Here is an 18,642-nt window from a genome sequence, read left to right as displayed (position 1 = left end):
AAATTCCTGTTGGAATTCTGTTTAGTCTTAAGTAGAAGAAGCCTGACACAGATGTTTTGTTTTCCACCAGAACTCCAAAGGCAAAGAAGCCCCATTGGAACAACTCCAATGTTCCAGCCTGATAAAATCTCCAGAAATTCTGTCCTCCTGAAAACTTTCCTTTAAAAACTTCATTTTGTAGCATAATTTTAACACTGTTTGGAAAAGTTTTGTGCTTTATTCCAGGCTACCTCTGAGAAGTGAATGAAAATCTGATATTTTCCCATCAATCCGCAGAATTTGCGGAGGATATTCCCAAAATTTCAGGATTCAGAGCCTAAAAAATCCCCATGGCTGTCACTGAGCAGAATTTTTGTAGCTCCAACCCCGTAAAGTGGGATGAGAAAACCACCCCAAATCCAGAGAGATGCTGTGAAAATCCACCTGGATATTTGGGAATTGCTCAGGGATGGCGGAGCCGGAAGGATCCCAAATTTCCCCCCAGGGAGGGGGAGGGGGATCCCGGTTACCTGCGATCCATGTCCGAACCGTTCGGGGACGTGTCAGAACGCAAAGCTCCAGGTGGAGGCCCTCTTTCCTGGGGGGACATGGAGCTGAAACCCTCCCCAGGTGACCCCAAAAATCCCCCTTGCCCCCCCCTCCCTGCTGCATCCTGGGGCCAAAATCACCAATCCCACCTTTCTGGGGCCAAAATCACCAATTTCAAATTTTTGGGGCCCAAAATCATCAATTTCACCTTTCTGGGGCCAAAATTACCAATTTCAAGTTTTTGGGGCCCGAAATCATCAGTCCCACCTTTCCTGAGCCAAAATCACCAATCCTGCCTTTTTGGGGCCAAGATCACCAATTTTACTTTTTAGGGGCCCAAAATCACCTATTTCACCTTTTGGGGGCCAAAATCACCAATCTCGCCTTTTGGGGGCCAAAATCACCAATTCCACCTTTCTGGCAGAAAACTCCTGGGAATCGCTGATTTTGGGGGCGATCAGTGACAGGAAAGGCCCTGCCAGCCATGCCAGCCACAGCTGAGGAGTTAAACTGAGCTAAAACTCCCTGGGCTCCTGGTGCAGCCTGGAATGAGCCCCCTCCAAATTCACTCCCAGGATTTCTGGTGAAGGTGGAGCCAAATCTGCTCTTTCCCACGAGGCTTTTGGGGGTTCCAAACCATCCCGAACACAGATATTTTTCACAAACCCTCCATCAGCACAAGCTCGGGGACGGCGAAATCCAGGAGATTCCCGGACTTTTTTTGGTTTTTTGGTTTTTTTTTTTTTTTTTTTTTGAGATTTGAGGAAATCTTGGCAATCCCCAGGCCCTGGGATGAGCGGTGCTGTCTCCTGGATTTGCCCCCATCCCGGTGACCCCGGAGGGATTCGGGTGCATGTCCAGCAGGGTTAGTGCCGAGTGGAGCCCATGGGAGGGGTTAGGAAGAGGCTCCTGGGCTCGGTACTTACGGCTGAGGCAATGGGGGCCCCCATTTCGGGGCTGCGCGGGCAGGGGCTCCATGGGGATCTTAATGACTGAGGGAGGTGGGAACTGGGGAAGAAACGGGGAAATTCCTGGTGAAGGCAGCGCCTGGGGAGGCTCTGAAACTGCCTGGAGCTCCCAAAGGGACCCAAAACCGGAGGAGGAGGAGGAGGAGGAGGAGGAGGAGGAGGAGGAGGAGGAGGAGGAGGAGGAGGAGGAGGAGGAGGAGGTGGAGGAGGAGGCTTTGCCTTCCTCTTCGCAAATCCCAGGGCTGAAGTTGCACAGCGGTTCTGAGTGATGGGTGCTGTGCCCTAAACCAGGGGATTTCGGCTCTTCTCCCTGAGGATTTCCTTGTTTTTGCTGTGATTTTCCAGCTTCTGGGACATACCCTGGAGTCTCCTGCCAGCCCCTGAGCCCCTCATGGTTCTGTCCGTGCAGTGGAACAGCTCCAGGAATCCAAGACCTTCATCCCAAACCTGGAGGTTTCAATGGGAATTTTCCCTCCCCAGCTCTGGGATGTCCCCAGTGTCCTTGGGAGCCCCCCAGGGACCCTGTGCCCACCTCCTCATCGCTGCTGCTGTCGCCTTTGTTGCCTTTTTTCTTTTTCTTCTTGTCGTCCTCCTTCTTCTTCTCCTTCTCAGGGATGATGTTGTCGATCCAGGCCAGGTCGTGTTGGGAGAAGACGAAATCCAGGAGCCGCCTCACCAGGATCAGGGCCAAGATCTGGCAGGGGAGAGGTCCAAGAGCATCTCAACCCAAGATCTGGCGACCACCAAGCCAAAAATCCCCTGAATCACAAAAAACCCTTTGGATCAAGAATGGGATTACCATGATGGGGAAGATGATGGCAGCCATGGTGGGACCACAGCAAAAACTTCATTAAATCCTAAAAAACACTTTGGATCAAGGATGGGATCACTATGATGAGGAGGATGATGGCAGCCATGGTACGATCATGCCAAAATCTCCTTAAATCCCCCAAAAAACCTCCTCCATTGGTGCAAGGTTGGAATTTCCATGACAGGGAAGATGATGGTTGCCATGGTGGGATCACATCACAAATTTTCTTTAATCCCAAAACCCTTTGGATCAAGGATGGGATCACTGTCACATGGAAGATGATGGTGGCCATGGTGGGACCACAACACAAGTCCCAAAAAAACCTTTCCAGTGTAGGATGGGCTCACCATGATGGGGAAGATGATGGCAGCCATGATGGGACCACACCAAAAATCTCATTAAATCCCCCAAAAAACCCCTCTGGATCGTGGATGGGATCACCATGACGGGGAATATGATGGCGGCCATGATGCGACCACACCAAAAATTTCATTAAGTCCCAAAAAAACCCCTCTGGATTGAGGATGGGATCACCATGACGGGGAAGATGATGGCGGCCACGGTGGATTTGAGGATCCAGAGCACAGCCAGGCAGACGATCTGCACCAGGGTGAAGAGGTGGATGCGGCGCAGCGGGACATGCCGCAGGAACACATAATCGGGCTGGTGCTTGGCTGGCATCAGGAAGAGCTTGCAGCGATCCCAGAACTGCCCAGGGAGGAAGGTTTGAGTTAATCCTCAGCTCTACCCCGCAGAAAAACCCTGTTTAGTCCCCAAAATGGTGGAAGAGCTTGCAGCAATCCCAAAACTGCCTGGGGAGGAAGGTCTGAGTTAATCCTAAACCCCATCCCACAGAAAAGCCCTCTTTTAGTCCCCAAAATGAGCAAGATCGTGCAGTGATTCCAAAACTGCCCAGGGAGGAAGGGCTAAATTAATCTTCAGCCTCACCCCACAGAAAAACCCTGTTTAGTCCCCAGAGTGGTGGAAGAGCTTCAGTGATCCTAAAACCACCCAGGAAGGAAGGACTGGGGTCAACCCTCTGCCCCATCCCACAGAAAAGCCCTGTTTAATCCCCAAAATGGTGGAAGAGCTTGAACTGATCTCAAAACCACCCAGGGAGGAAGGTCTGAATTAGTCCTCAGCCCCACCCCACAGAAAATCCCTCTTTAGTCCCCAAAATAGCAGAAGAGCTTGAACTGATCCCAAAACCAACTGGAGAGGAATTCCTAGGATTAATCCTCTGCCCCACCCCACAGAAAAACCCTCTTTTAATCCCCAAAATGGTGAAAGAACTTTAGTGATCCCAAAACCACCTAGGGAGGAATTCCTGGGGTCCTCTGCCCCACCCCACAGGCTGCCCAGGAAAAGCCTCTTTTATTTCCCCCCAAATGGGGAATTCGTGGGTTTTTGGTGTTTCTCGGAGGGTTTTGGATATCTGCTGTCCCATGCGTGGAAATTTTGGAGTAAAAATCTTCCTTTTTGAGCCAGTGTGGGACAGTCTGTGGCCAGTGAGGAGGAGGACGATGAAGATGAGGAATAGGAGAAAGAGGACGAAGAGGATGAAGATGAGGAGGATGGAGGACAAGGAGGATGAAGATGAGGACGAGGAGGAGCCTGAAAACAAGGATGACGAGGAGGATGGAGGATGAGGAGGAGGATGAAGACAAGGACGAGGAGGAGGACAACGAGGAGGATGAGGAGGAAGACAGAGGATGAGGAAGATGAGGAGGAGAACAACAAGGAGGAGGAGAAGGAGGAGGAGGAGGAGGAAGAGGAGGAAGGGCACTCACCTGGATGCCATTCAGCGATGCCACGCCCATGTAGAGGAAGACGCCGTAGAGCACCGGCATGGGAATGTACTGGGAACAGGGAAAAACCACGGCCCTGAGCCCAGGGAAGGCAGCAGCTCCTCCCCAGGGCCAGGGCCCAGCACTGGATGTCACCAGGACCGGGCAGGATCCGGATTTTTTATCCCCATGTCCCCAGATCTCTGCAGGGAGGGGGGAATGGGAATGTTTTACCTTCAGGATGGGAGCCAGGAAAACTGAAATCCCCGTGAGCACAAAGACGATGATGCCGGTCACCCTCTGCTCCCTGCAGTGGGGACAGGAACAGGATCAGCCCATGCTGGGTTCCCCACCCCAGGAACCACAGGATCACGAGTGGGGAAGGGATTGATCCACTGGGATCACGGATCCAACCCCAGACACCCCAAATTCCCACGCTGTCCATCCCTGCACAGACAACCCAAAATCCAAACATTCCTGGGCAGTGCCCAGCACCCTCTGGGGGCAGAACCTTTCCCAAAACCCACCCCAAACCCCCCTGGATCAGCTCCAGCTGTTCCCTGGGTGCTGTCCCTGTCACACAGAGCTCAGGGTCTGTCCCTCCTCTCCCCGTCCCAAGGAAGCTGGAGCTGGGGGTCAGTGTCCCTCAGTCTCCAGCTGAACACCCCCAGTGCCCTCAGCCACTCCTCGTGTGGCCCCTCCAGACCCTTCCCTACCCTCGTGTCCCTCCTCTGGACACTCTCCAATAATTTATTGTCCATTTTACATGGCATTACCCAAAATTGGGCCAGTTTTGTGTTTTCTGAGGCCAGCCCAGCCCAGAGCAGAGCAGAGCAGAGCAGAGCAGGACAATCCCTCCCTGGCCCTGCTGTCCGTGGTGTCCCCTCTAGGACAGGACAATCCCCCCACTGTCCCTGCTGTCCCCTCCAGGACAGGACAATACCCCAGGCCCTGCTGTCCGTGGTGTCCTCTCCAGCACAGGACAATCCCCCCAGGCCCTGCTGTCCCCAGGACAGGGATGTCCCCCCAGCTCCAGGGCACTGCTCAGCCCCGCCGTGGCCCCCCAGGACTCACCTGACCCCCAGGAACTGGGGCTGCTCCCCCGGGGCGCTGGTCTCGGTCTCCATCTTGAGGCTGTCGATGTGGGCGATGGAGATGACGGTGGCAGCCACGTACCAGGGCAGCCCCATGAAGGAGCACACGGCCATCAGGATGCCCACCCAGAACAGGTCCAGGTGGTACCCGGCTGCCTTCTGCAACACAGCACGGGGGACATTGTGGGGTCACCCCCAGCCCAGCGCCATGGGGTGCCCCCCAGGCTCCCCCCACAGCCTCCAGCAGGGCCTTGGTGCCGCCCAAACGGCCTTGGGGCACCCGGTGTCACCCTGATGTACCCCACACAAAAATGGGGCACCCTGTGGGGAATCCTGGGGTGCCCTGGGTGCTGTGAGGGATCCATGGGGTGCTGTGAGGGATCCATGGGGTGCTGTGGGGGGATCCCTGAGGAGCCCTGGGTGCTGTGAGGGATCCATGGGGTTCTGTGGGGGATCCCGGGGGTGCCCTCGGTGCTGTGAGGGATCCATGGGGTTCTGTGGGGGATCCCGGGGGTGCCCTCGGTGCTGTGAGGGATCCATGGGGTTCTGTGGGGGATCCATGGGGTGCTCTGAGTGCTGTGGAGAATCCTGGGGTGCCCTGGGTGCTGTGAGGGATCCATGGGGTGCTGTGGGTGATCCATGGGGTGCTCTGAGTGCTGTCGGGGATCCCTGGGGTGCTGTGGGTGATCCATGGGGTGCTGTGGGGGATCCATGGGGTGCTGTGGGGGATCCTGGGGTGCCCTGGGTGCTGGGGGGCATCCCCCGGGGGTCTCACCCTTAGCTTGTGCTCCTTCCTGTTGACGATGACGGCCGTGATCTGCTGGTCCATGAAGATGAGGATGGTGACGAGCAGGGCGGGCAGGGCGCTGGCCAGGTACACCCACCACGGGTTCTTCCCGAAGGGGAACACAAACCAGCCCCGGTCCACGCGGGTGGGCTGGGGAGGACAATGGGGTCGGAACCTCGGGAACGGGTTGGGAAAACCCAAGGGATGGAGTCTGGGAACAACCCGAGCGCCCCATCCCAGATCCATCCTAAATCCCACACTTCAAACCACCCCCAAATCCTTATTGGGATTCCTATTGGGATCCTCATTGGCATCACCACTGGGATTCTCACTGGGATTCCCATTGGGATTCTCATTGGGATCCTCATTGGGATCACCATTGGGATTCTCATTGGGATTCCCATTGGGTTCCTCATTGGGATCACCACTGGGATCACCATTGGCATCTCCGTTGGAATCACCATTAGGATCACCATTGGGATCTCCATTTGGATTCCCATTGGGATCCTCATTAGGATCACCAATTGGAATCACCATTGGGATCCCCATTTGGATTCCCATTGGGATCACCATTGGGATTCCCGTTAGGGTCACCATTGGAATCCTCATTGAGATCATCATTGGGATCCCCACATCACCCTCTGGATGGGGGAGGATAAATACTTCCAGAATGGGATTTTACGAGTTTTGGGGTTTTTTACCTTGAAATCGGTGGGCACTTGGAGCTTTGGGGTGTTGAGTCCAAAAAGCACATCCAGCCCCACAAACATTAGTATGGACATAAAGATTGAGAAATCACTAATGAGCTTACGGAGCTGCCACGAGAGGGGGAGAGAGAAAAGGGAGGAAACATGGGAAAAAGGGAGGAAAATTATTAAAAAGGAGGGAAAACAAAAAAAGGAAGGAAAAACAACAAAAAAAAGGAGGAAAAACAAAAAAAAGGGAGAAAAATCAACAAAAAAAGGGAGGAAAAACAACAGAAAAGGGAGGAAAAAGCCAACAAAAAAAAGGAGTAAAAAAAGGGAGGAAAAGCAACACAAATGGGAGGAAAAACAAAAAAAAAGGGAGGAAAAACAACAAAAAAGGAGAAAAAAAAAGGAGGGGAGAAAAGAGAGGAAAACCACGAAAATGAGAGAGAAAAGGAGGGAAAACAACAAAAAGGTGTGGAAACAAAAAATTGGGGGGGAAATAATAAAAAGGGAGGAAATTTGCAAAAAAAAAAAAGAGAAGGAAAACCAACAAAAAATGAGGAAAAAAAGGGGAGAGGAAAACCAACAAAAAAGGAGGAAATACAAAAAAAAAAGGGGGTTGAAAAAATAAAAACAAAAAAAGAAGGAAAAACAACAAAAAAGAGGAGGAAAGAAGAGGAAAAACAATAAAAAAGGCAGAGAAATTAACAAAAAGGGGAGGAAAAACATGAAAAGGGAGGGGAAACAATAAAAAGGGAGGAAAATTACCAAAAAAGTAGGAAAAACAAGAGAAAAAGAAGGGGAGGAAAAACAAAAAAAAGAGGGAGGGCAGGGAAAAAATGGAAGAAAAGCAACAAAAAAGGAGGAAAAAATGGGGGGAGGAATAACAACCAAAAAAGGAGAAAAAAAGCAAAAAGGGAGGAAAAAAACAACAAAAATAGGAGAACAAACAACAAAAATAGGAGAACAAACAACAAAAAGAGAGAGGAAAGAAAGTCAGAAAATTAGAATATGGTTAGAAAAGACAAAGTAGCTTTTAAGACGGTGCCTGGAGCTGCGATATTCCAAAAAAAAACCTGGAGAGGAGCTGAGAAAAGAGCGTGGGGGGGAGGGGAGGAGGCCGAACCTTGATGATACTGGGGATGTGGAGTTTGGGGGTGTCCAGTCCGAAACAGGCATCCACTCCACAGAAGATCAGGATGGAGAAGACATTGGAAAAATCAGCAATGAAAGCCCTGACCTGGAGGCAAGACAGGGAAACGGGGTTGGAATGGGAATTAACGGGGTGGGAATGGAATTAATGGAGTTAGAAAGGGAATTAACGGGGTGGGAATGGGAATTAATGGGGTTGGAAAGGGAATTAACAGGGTTGGAAAGGGAATTAATGGGGCGGGAATGGGAATTAACGGGGTGGGAAGGGAATTTATGGGGTCAGAAGGGAATTGGGATGGAGAGGTTTGCTCTTGCTTTGGGATCTCTCCAGCTCCACTCAGCCACACATAACTCGGGAACAAAATCCCTGAAATTCACATTTCCTCACCTCTCCTCCACCAGGTGAGGGGTTATTGGGATTGGGGTTATTGGGACTGGGAGAGCCAAGGGACAGAATCCTGGAATGCTTTGGCTTGGATGGGATCTCAAACCCCAGCAGTGCCACCCCTGCCATGGCAGGGACACCTCCCACTGTCCAGGGGGCTCCAACCTGGCCTTGGGCACTTCCAGGGATCCAGGGGCAGCCACAGTTTCTCTGGGAATTCCATCCCAGCCCCTCCCCACCCTCATTCCATCCCAAATCCCATTTAAATCTCCCCTTTTCCAGTGGGAAGCCATTCCCTGTGTCCTGTCCCTCCATCCCTTGTCCCCAGTCCCTCCCCAGCTCTCCTGGGGCCCCTTCAGGCCCTGCAAGGGGCTCGGAGCTCTCCCTGGATGCTTCCCTTCCCCAGGTGAACATTCCCAGTTCTCCCAGCCCGGCTCCAGAGGGGCCCCTGTAGCTCCACATCCTCTGAGTGGGGTCCTAGCTCTGCAGGTGGGGGTCTCAGCTGAGCGGGGCCCAGGGGCAGAATCCTCCCGGAGCTGCTGCCCAGCCCAGGACACCTCTGGGGTCATGTCCAGCCTCTCAGCCACCCTCAAATTCCTCTCCCAGCCTGGATCCATCCCAGGCACTGCCCCATCCCAGGGGCACCTCCAGCACTTGGAATCTCAAACCCCATGAGATCCCCCGGAGCTTGTCCAGGTCCCTCTGGACGTCCCCATCCTCCAGGATTGTCCCTTGGTGTCACCTGCAAACCTCCCGAGGGTGCCCTTGACCCCTTCATTTCCATCACTAATGAGCACATTAATTAACTCTAGCCCAGAGAAGGACCCCTGGACATCCCTGGTCACTGATGTCCCTTGGAGTCTGGGCCGGTCACCACTGACCTGGGCATGGGATCATCCCTCCCATTCCTCCTCCATCATCCCACCAATTCCTCACCCATTAATTGTCCACCCATTAACCCAACTCCAGTTCAGAGAGGAGGATGTCATCAACAGCCTCACAGAATTCCAAAAATCAAGAACCTCGGGGAGGATCCCATTTGTGGCCAAACCTCCTGAAAACAGGGATTTATTTTCCTGGAGTTCCTTTCCTCCACCAAAAACTCCTGGCAGCTCCCATTTTCCCTCATTTTTGGGAAAGGGGTTGGCAGAACCTGGTTCTTTCCTTACCTTGGTGGGGAAATAGCGGCTGAATTTGAATTTTTTCAGGGTCAGGGTCATGGAGTAGGTGCCGAAGAAGAGGATGAAGGACATGAGGGCTAGGTCAGGCACGAATTTGCAGGATTTTCCCACCAAGCTGCCGCCGTATTTGAGACATTCCTTCTTACTCAGCTGGGTCCAGTCCAGAGCTGTGAGGTTGATAGCATTGGACTGGCGAGAGATCCCCCCCCAAAAAAAGCAAAATTAGCATAATTTGAAATTATTGTGGTGTGCAGGAAAAGGGGGAATTCCAGCCCAAATCGAGCAAAATTGGCATTTTTAAGGTGCAGCATGGAAAGAGAGGGACATTTCCTGTCCAAACTCCCAAATTTTGTATTTTAAGGGATCACATTGTGCAAGAAAAGAGAAATTTCCTGTCCAAGGACCCAGATTTGTACTTTAAGGGATTGTATTGTACAAGAAAAGGGAAATTTCCTGTCCAGGGATTGCATTGCTCAAGAAAAGGGGAATTTCCTGGTCAAACTCCCAACATTTTGTGCTTTAAGGATCTCACTATGCAAGAAAAGGGAAATTTCACAACTGGATTGAGCTAAATCAACATTTTTAGCAACTCCACCTTGCAAAAAAAGGAAATTTCCTGGTCAAACCCCCCAAAAGAGCAGTTTGAGCCATTTCAGCACGCAAGAAAAGGCGAATTTCCAGAGCTGCTGCCACTGGGATACTCAAACCCACAGAAAAATCACAGAGCTGGTATAAATTTGGGGGGGAAAGCTTGAATTTGGTGCTGCTGAGCCCTGTTGGGAACCCAGACCAGCCCAAATTTGAGTTTCCTTCACTCTGAGCTGGCCCATCCCGCTCCCTGGGTGCTGAAATCCCTCGGATCCATCCTCCCCGATCCCAAATTTCCCGCTGGGATGAGCAGATCCCATTTCTTACCAGAGAAACGTTAGTAGTGTTCGGTGCCACTGGAGCTGAAGCATCGAACAAGGTCGCGTTGGCTGCGGGAAAGGAGTCGATTATTGAGGTTTTGGGGCTGAAACCGAACTTTTGGGCATTCACACCAGCCGGGCTTCACCTGCTGAGCCCGGCAGGGATCGGCATCCCAGGATTTTGGGGGGAAATTCCCCTTTTCCAACCCCGCAGCGACTTCTCCCTCATTAATCCCACGCGCCGGGGAGGACGCGGCAGCGGCTCCTCTTCTCCCTCCGGGGCTGGCGAGGGCTGGGGCCAGAGGGGATTTTTTAGGAGCTTCCCAGTTCCTAAATTTTCCAGGAGCTTCCCAGGGAAGCAGGGTGGACTTAAAACCACAGGGGTGGAAGGCTGGAAAAGCAGCCTGGCATTTTTGGGGTTTTTTTTGAGAGACGGCACCCAAATCATGCCCAATTTGCCTTTTCAAAAATTATTATTAGGGGTTTTTTTAATTGTTTGGGGGTGTTTTGGTATCATCAGTGCAAAACTCCGTCTTTTCGAGCCCCCGGCACCTTCTCCTCCTCGGCTCTTCAGGCGATGCAGCTCCGCAGCTCCGGGAGCACCCCCGGGTTCTCTCAGGGTGCCCCTAAAAGAGGGAATTGGGGAATTTGGGAATTCCGGCACCACTTTGCTGCCCCCCCTCTTCCATCCTCTTCGGCAAGCGGGAATTTCAGCCGCCACCTCCATCCCCGGCACCAGGGATTAATGAAGGAGAAGCTGGGTTAGGACAGAGACCCCGAAACTGCCAGGACCGAGCTCTGGGGAACAAACCCGGCCCTAAAAACATCAGTTTTGTTCTCATTTTTCTCCTCCACAACTTTTTCTTTTTCTGAAAACCCTATTTTGGGATTTCTACGCCATTAAAGGGCGGCACAGCACTGGTGGGATTAAAGAGAAGAGCCCTAAGGGCTCTACCCAAACCTTTTTAGAGAGAGAGAAAAGTCAAATACATGGGAAAAAAAATAACAAGGGAATCCCCCCGTGGGGGGAGAGTATCAAATATTAAAATAGTTTTAATATTTAGAAGGCGATACTCACTTGAGATTGAAATCAGCCCCAATTGATGTGTGCAGCAGAGACAAATATGGGACAAATCAGTTATAATAATCAAAAATCAGCACGGATTTAAAAAAAAAAGGGAATTTTAAAAAAATATTAAGGATGGAGGGGGGAATAAACATAATTTCTAGAGGAATTTTAAATCCAGTGTGGACACGGCTGCCTTGGGCAGCCAGGGCGAGGAGCAGGATGGGGAATTGGGGTGCGGATGCCTCGCAGCTGCTCAGGGTTTGCTCGGGATGGGGGCTTGGAGAAGAGGAAGACCTCCCTGGAGGCTGAAGGCTCCTCCCGTGGGAGCCGCCGGGCGGATCCCAGGGGTGCTCACGGGTCCGTTCGGGAATTCCAGCTGCGGGGGTTCTGTGGGTTGGGTTTGGGGGCTCGGTTTGGGAAGAGCTGGGTCGGCTCCAGGTGCTGCTCTGGGCTCTCGGGTCCTGGCGGGATCGCAGAGCTCACCGAGGGGTGGATGAGCAGGAGTGGACGAGAAATGCAGAATCCAACCCCATCGCCGCCGTTCCCGTTAGGTCAGAGCTCTCCTTAGAGCGGTGGGAATGCTTTGGGTGAGGGTCAGGAATGCTTTTCTTGAAGGAAGGAAAAGGGAAGAACTTCACCATGACCTTCATCTGCTGTGACCTTCATCCACCGTGACCTCCATCCATCATCATCTTCATCCATCATCTTCATCCACCATCACTTTCATCCACTGTCATCTTCATCAATCATCATCTATCATCATCCATCATGATCTTCATCCACTGTGATCTTCATCAATCATCATCATCCATCATCATCATCTGTCATGATCTTCATCCACTGTCATCTTCATCCACTGTCATCTTCATCCACTGTCAGTCTCCTCTGGCTGCAGCTGCTGCTGCCCAAAATTTAGGATTTCAGCATAAATTCAGCTCCTGGGAAAGCAGGCGGTCGCTGTCATGAGTCCAAAGCCGTCTCCACTCCCTTCCAGGAGTGTCCAGGCTCCACGACTTGGATCTGGGATCATCCAGAATGTCTATCCAGGAGCAAAACCATGGAAGGACCATGTGATCAGAGCCTGATGGCCTCTCCGTTTGGAAAAGGAGTGGAAAAAGAGGAGGAAAAGCAGTCCATGGTGGTTTCCACACCCAACTGGGACATCCCGGGGTGTCCCAGCCCCCGGAGAGCACAGAACCACTCCAAGTGTTTTCTGGAAATTCAGTTTCCATCAGCAGCAGGCTGGGATGACCTGAAATGTCCTTTTTTCCCATATTTCCTTTTATCCATCCAGGTCTGGCTGCTCCAGGCTGAGATCCCGACTCCCTGCCCGCTGTGTCACCGAGTCCTTCACCCAAGGGGGACAAGGCTCTTCCTCCATCTTCCAAACCCCCTCAGAGGAGGATGATGAGGACGAGGTCTCTCCACCCCAGGCAGCTCCTGCCACATCCTGGGCCAGCGATCCCTTGGGATTCATCCATTCCAGGACCCTCCCTCCCACCCCAGCTCCTGCCCGGGCGGCCCCGGGATGAACTCACCTGGGTCAGGGGCGACGCACTCGCACTTGTACATGGTCACGTAGTCGGGCTTGAAGTCGGAGTTGATGGGGTAGTACTTGAAGGCCCCGATCATCTTCTTGATGGCGTCGTAGATGAAGATGAAGCTGATGAGGGTGGAGAAGCCCTCCTCAGTGAAGCGTGTGATGTACTTTATAATGAAGCTGGCGTCGGTTGCCACCAGGATAAGGCACTGCAGGGCCGAGTGCAGCCCGATCCACAGGCGGAATTCCATGTAGTCAATCCCATTGCCTCTGGAAGAGGGGACACGGGGCCCTGTGAGGGCGGCTGGGGGCTGGGGGACAAGTCCCACCCCCACGGGGACAGGCCCTTGTGCCACCTGGGCTGGCCCAGCACTCACTTGCTGAAGTCAAAGAGCAGCTTCTCGAAGATGAGGATGGGGCCGGTGCTGCTGAGGATGATGAGGGGCTGCCCGGCAAAGAGGCAGAACATGGAGCCAGCCATGGCCGTGCCCAGGAAGCTCTCCATGACCCCCTGGGGACGAAGCAGAGGCAGCGTTATGGGGCTGCTGGGCCATGCCATGGCCCTACATATCCCCCGATGGAGATGGGGCTGGGGGACCTCGGCTTGGGCCTGCTCGTGATGGTTGGGACTGTGTGCCAATGGAGGGGATTCCAGTGTCCCAGGGTTGCCAGGCCCACCTGGCAGCAAATGTCCACCCCCAGAAGCTCGGCATGGCACGAGCAGGGTAAAACCCATCCAATGGATTCCATCCCATCCCATTCCCATCCCATCCCATCCCATCCCATCCCATCCCATCCCATCCCATTCCTGCTTGTTCCCAAGCCAGTGACACCCCAGGCCACACCTGGTAGTTGTCGGTGGCGTCCCCCAGCAGCCCCCCGAAGGTGATGGCATTGGTGATGCAGCCCAGGTAGATGAAGAGGATGGCGGAGATCGACTGGATATGGAAACCCTCGTAGAAGTCGCTTGGGAACCAGGGCAGCTTCCTCTTGATATCCAGGTAGAGGCCACCACAAAACCTGCGGAGACACCACCAAGGACCTGGTGACTTCCACCAAGTCAGAATCATGGAATCCTGGAGGGGTTTGGGTTGGGAGGGACCTTAAATCCCATCCCACCCATTCCATCCCATCCCATCCCATCCCATCCCATCCCATCCCATCCCATCCCATCCCATCCCATCCCATCCCATCCCGTGCCACCCCTGCCATGGCAGGGACACCTCCTACTGTCCCAGGTGGCTCCAGCCTGGCCTTGGACACTCCCAAGGATCCAGTGGCAGCCACAGCTCCTCTGAGAATTCCATCCCAGCCCCTCCTCACCCTCCCAGCCAGGAATTCCCAATTCCCAATATCCCATCTATCCCTGCCCTCTGGCAGTAAGAGCCATTCCCTGTGTCCTGTCCCTCCATCCCTTGTCTCCAGTCCCTCTCCAGCTCTCCTGGAGCTCCTTCTGGCAGAGGTTCTGAGCTCTCCCCGAAGCCTTCTCTTCCACGGGAACATCTCCAACTCTCCCAGCCCAGCTCCAGAGCAGAGAGGCTTAAGCATCCCAGAATCCTGCATTGGTTTGGAGCCCTAAAACCCCTCAGTCCCACCCAGGGACACCTCCCACTGTTCCAGGCTGCTCCCAGCCCTGTCCAGCCTGGCCTTGGACACCTCCAGGGTTCCAGGGGCAGCCACAGCTCCTCTGGCCAGTTGGGAGATTTATAATTATTGATACAAAAATATTATTTTATATAAATACACAGAAATAATTCTGGTGCTGACAAAAACCCGTTCCCACCAGGATTTCCCCGCTGTGTGTCCCAGGACACCCCAGGACGGACCCACAGGAGAGGCTGACGGATCCCAGCACCCTCTGGAAGTTTTTGGGGGGTGGCTTCTCTCTCACCTGCCAGTCCAGGCCAGCTCCTCCCCAATCTCGTGGACTTCAGGCATCTCCCCATCGTCGCTGCCGCCACCGCCGCCCCCAGCGCCCGCCCCGCCAGCCGCGCCGTTCATCTGCCCCACCTCGTTCAGCGAGAACACCGACTTCCTGTGGGACACCGGCACCGCCTCGGATGCGCTCCAGCACCGCCGCATCGGTGCCACCGGATTGGCATTGCCACATCGGCACTGCCATATTGGCACCACCAGATCAGCACAGCCAGATCGGCACCACCGGATCGGCACCACCAGATCAGCACTGCCATATTGGCATTACCAGATCGGCATTGCCAGATTGGCATTACCAGATTTGCACCACCAGATCAGCACTGCCACATTGGCATTGCCAGACTGGCACCACCAGATCAGCATTGCCAGATCAGCACCGCCAGATCAGTAACACCAGATTGGCACCATCATATTGGCATTACCAGATCGGCATCACCAGATCAGCATTGCCAGATTGGCACCACCTCGGATCCGCTCTTGTGCCACCAGATTGGTGCCATCAGCTTGGCATTGCCAGACCAGCACTGGCAGATTGGCATTGCCAGATTAGCCTTGCCAGACCGGCACTGCCAGAGCAACACTGCCAAATCAACACTGCTGGATCAGCACCAGCATATCAGCATTACCAGATCGGCACTGCTGGATCGGTGCCTCCAGATTGGCATTGCCAGATTGGCACTGTTGGATCAATGCCACCGGATTGGTGTTGCCAGAGTGGCATTGACAGATCAGCACCACCAGATCAGCACTGCTGGATTGGCATTGCCGGATTGGCACTGCCGGGCCTCAGTGTGAGGACCATGGCCAAGGTCATGGTGAAGCTCTGAGCCTGCACCGAGTGTGGGTTTTGGGGTGAATTTGGACAGATCCAGAGCTGGGTTTTGGGGTGAATTTGGACAGATCCAGAGCTGAGTTTGCTCAATTTGTGGAGTCATGGGTTGGATTGGGTTTGGAGGGTCCTCAAGGATCATCCAGTTCAACTCCTGCCCTGGGCAGGGTCACCTCCCACTGAAAGTTGTTCCAGGAGAGTGGAAATTGCTCCGAGCCAACCTGGGACAAAACCTGCTCCAAATCCAGCATTTCCAGAATGTCTGGAGGGGTTATTTCCAGGAGTGAAGCCAAGCAAGGTCCTTACCCCCCCTGAACTGGACACACGGGAGTGGCCACAGGCCCGGGTCCAGCCCCATGGCCCCCACTCACCTCTTCTCAGCTGAGGGCACTTTTTTGGGAGGCTCAATCCGGATGTTGGGGTCCCACTCGCCGGGCGGGAGGACGATGACCTCGTCCAGGAACTCATCGATGCCGGCTATCAGGTCCTCCCTGTCCCGGGCTTTGTAGGCAACATCGCTGAAGAGCTGGGGGTGGGCATGGGACAGGGGTCAGCCTGGCCATGGCCTCCTATCCCACGTCCTCCTAGGGGTTTAAATCTCAATTTTGGGGGTGATAGGGTGGAAATTGCTATTTTTTGCTTGGTTGTGAGCCCGAACGAGGCCGGGGGTGGCCTCTACTCACATCGTCCACCATGAGAGTCGCGATGGCCCTGCCGATCTCGTTGTAGGACCTGGCTTTTCCCGCCGGACCCAGGAGAATGAAGAGGAACCTGGGGAGGGAAAGGCTCCACGTCGGCATCCTCGGCGCTGTGGTGCCACCAGACTGCCCAGCCCCCAGGGGACGGCGCTCACCTGGTGGGGACGGGCACCTCCGTCACCCCCCCCAGCATGGTGGCCTGGAGCAGCCGCACGAAGGCCACAAAGGGCTTCTCCAGGAACTCCACCTCCCCCACCAGCACATTGGAGGCCTCGGCGTCCTTGGGGATCTTCTTGATGAACTTGTTCTTCAGCTGGTGGGAAAGATGAGATCAAGGAAGGGAGCGGTTGCCAAAATTCGGCTTTTGCCCCCTTTTTTTTCACTGAAGTTGAAGCCTCAGGCTCCAAGATTTCACCTCTGGTTGTCCCAGGACTCCCAGAGGTGGGGACTGAGGAGCCACACCTGGGAGTCAGGCAGGAAAAATTCACAAAGCTGAATTTCTTCAGAAACACGGCTAAAACTGAGACTGGCTCTAAACTGCACCCCCAGGGCTCTGCAACCCAACCAGCAACGTTTGGTTTTGCTCTCCTGGATTCTCCACAAGGAAAACTCCCCCTGTGGAAAGCCCAAGCCAAACCCCAGGGATGCTGGAGCACGCCAGGAACATTTTTGGAGTTTATTTGCAGCCCCTGCATGGCACAGAACCCCCCTCAAGCCCTGCACAGGGGGAGGTTTTCACACCTCGTGCCTCCCCAGCTCCATTCCGGGAGCTGGAACAAATAATGGGAGTAGGAAAACCTCATCCATGGATTTATTCCCCAGGTCTCTTCTCCCCCGCAGCTCTGTTCATTGCGAGCCTAAAAGGGTTCAATAACAAGCCAGGCAGGGAGTTATGATAATCTATATGGCAGCATGAGGGGAGGCATGTGAGCCGGGCAGCCGCCTCGCCCCGTCCTAATCTTTTAAATCCAAATGGAAAAAAAAAAAAATCATCATAATAAAGCAACTCCTCCAGCAGCTCTGGAATAAGAGCAGGAGTTACCAGTGGCCACTAAGCTTCATGTAACACTTAAAAAGTCCCTTTGTAGTGGGCCTAATAGGGTGATTAAACCTAAATGCTTTGCATATTTTGGGATTAACCCTCCGAACCCCATTGCTGGAGGGGATATTTGGGGTTCCTGAGTGGGCACTGGGATGGATTCGCTTCAGGAGGTGACCTGGAAACCTTTGTGGTGTTCCTGTCCTGTGGCTCCCAGCAGTACGTGGATTTCTGTCCATGAAATCCAAGGAAATAAAATATTATTTATTGTATTCGGGCTTGCCCGAAAGTGCATCACCCCAGGTAAACCCAGTGAGGACATCCAGGGGGAAAAGCAAGTCGTTATCCTATCCCATTCCCTAAAATCCTAAAACAAGTTGTTATCCCATCCCATTCCCTAAAAACCCCAACCAAGGTGTTATCCCATCCCATTCCCTAAAAATCCACAGGGTCAGTGATTCTGCCTTTGGTTTACCTTGATATCACAAACAGAAACAAAGCAAAGCTTATACAATGAACCAACCATTCCCAGAAAAAGTCTGGGATGGGAACAGGACAAAATCCCGCTGATCCATCCCATCCCCAAGCCAGGACCTGCCAGAGCTGGAGCTGCTTCCCTCCTAAAAGTCATCCCAGAAGGAAAACATTCCTAATGGAATCCTACCCTGACATTCCCAACAGGATCCTGCTCCCAATGTTCCTGACAGGATGTTCCCCACAGGATCCTACCCCCGACATTCCCAATGGGATCTTTCTTCCAACATTCCCCACAGGATCCTTCCCCCCCAGAAGGAAAAGCCCCCCATGGCCTCTCAGTTGAGTTTTGCATTGAGAGACCCTTGGGAAAAACATCCCACCCCAAATTCCATCCCCTCATCTCCAGAGCTGATTCCCTGTATGCAGCCCCAAGAGCCTGGCTGGGATTTACTGCCCTCTCCCAGCCAATCCCTTGGGATTCCTGCACTTCCGAGCACCTTTCCTGTCCTCCCTGAAGATCCGAAAGGAATTTTTGCCCCACCTGGATGGATTTGAGCTGCCCCAGCCTCCTGGCTCATCCCTAATTCCACTAAATCCCCTAATTAGGAACCTGTGCAGATATCGAGGCTCACACGGACCCAAACACCCCCAGAGCCCAGCAAGGGATCGTGTCAGGATGCTCCTCCCTGCGGGATTTTGGGATGGTACCTGGTCAGTGCTCGGCGTGTCCGAGATGTCGTTCATGCTCCGGCTCTGGGCGTGACC

At 53.4% G+C, this 18,642-nt stretch overlaps 1 protein-coding gene across 1 annotated transcript in view; it reads right to left on the bottom strand.

Annotated features, from left to right (window-relative positions):
- SLC4A5 (solute carrier family 4 member 5) overlaps window positions 1-18,642 on the bottom strand; it is a 39,597-nt gene that overhangs the window by 3,810 nt on the left and 17,145 nt on the right. The window contains exons 7-24 of the mRNA XM_088180146.1: window positions 18,586-18,641; window positions 16,517-16,674; window positions 16,347-16,434; window positions 16,035-16,189; window positions 14,791-14,934; window positions 13,745-13,919; window positions 13,277-13,410; window positions 12,898-13,169; window positions 10,298-10,359; window positions 9,371-9,571; window positions 6,677-6,790; window positions 5,964-6,125; window positions 5,169-5,347; window positions 4,329-4,401; window positions 4,098-4,166; window positions 2,842-3,015; window positions 2,029-2,190; window positions 510-577 (exon numbers count right to left, since the gene is read on the bottom strand). Of these exons, the coding sequence (XP_088036272.1) occupies window positions 510-577; window positions 2,029-2,190; window positions 2,842-3,015; window positions 4,098-4,166; window positions 4,329-4,401; window positions 5,169-5,347; window positions 5,964-6,125; window positions 6,677-6,790; window positions 9,371-9,571; window positions 10,298-10,359; window positions 12,898-13,169; window positions 13,277-13,410; window positions 13,745-13,919; window positions 14,791-14,934; window positions 16,035-16,189; window positions 16,347-16,434; window positions 16,517-16,674; window positions 18,586-18,641 (2,446 nt within the window). The remainder of the gene's footprint in view (window positions 1-509; window positions 578-2,028; window positions 2,191-2,841; window positions 3,016-4,097; window positions 4,167-4,328; window positions 4,402-5,168; window positions 5,348-5,963; window positions 6,126-6,676; window positions 6,791-9,370; window positions 9,572-10,297; window positions 10,360-12,897; window positions 13,170-13,276; window positions 13,411-13,744; window positions 13,920-14,790; window positions 14,935-16,034; window positions 16,190-16,346; window positions 16,435-16,516; window positions 16,675-18,585; window position 18,642) is intronic.

This window comes from Sturnus vulgaris, chromosome 28 (genome assembly GCF_052056855.1).
Source record: "Sturnus vulgaris isolate bStuVul1 chromosome 28, bStuVul1.hap1, whole genome shotgun sequence".
Classification (NCBI taxonomy): domain Eukaryota; kingdom Metazoa; phylum Chordata; class Aves; order Passeriformes; family Sturnidae; genus Sturnus; species Sturnus vulgaris.
Note: the sequence above shows the minus strand (reverse complement) of the source record. Positions and strands in the feature narration are given on the sequence as shown.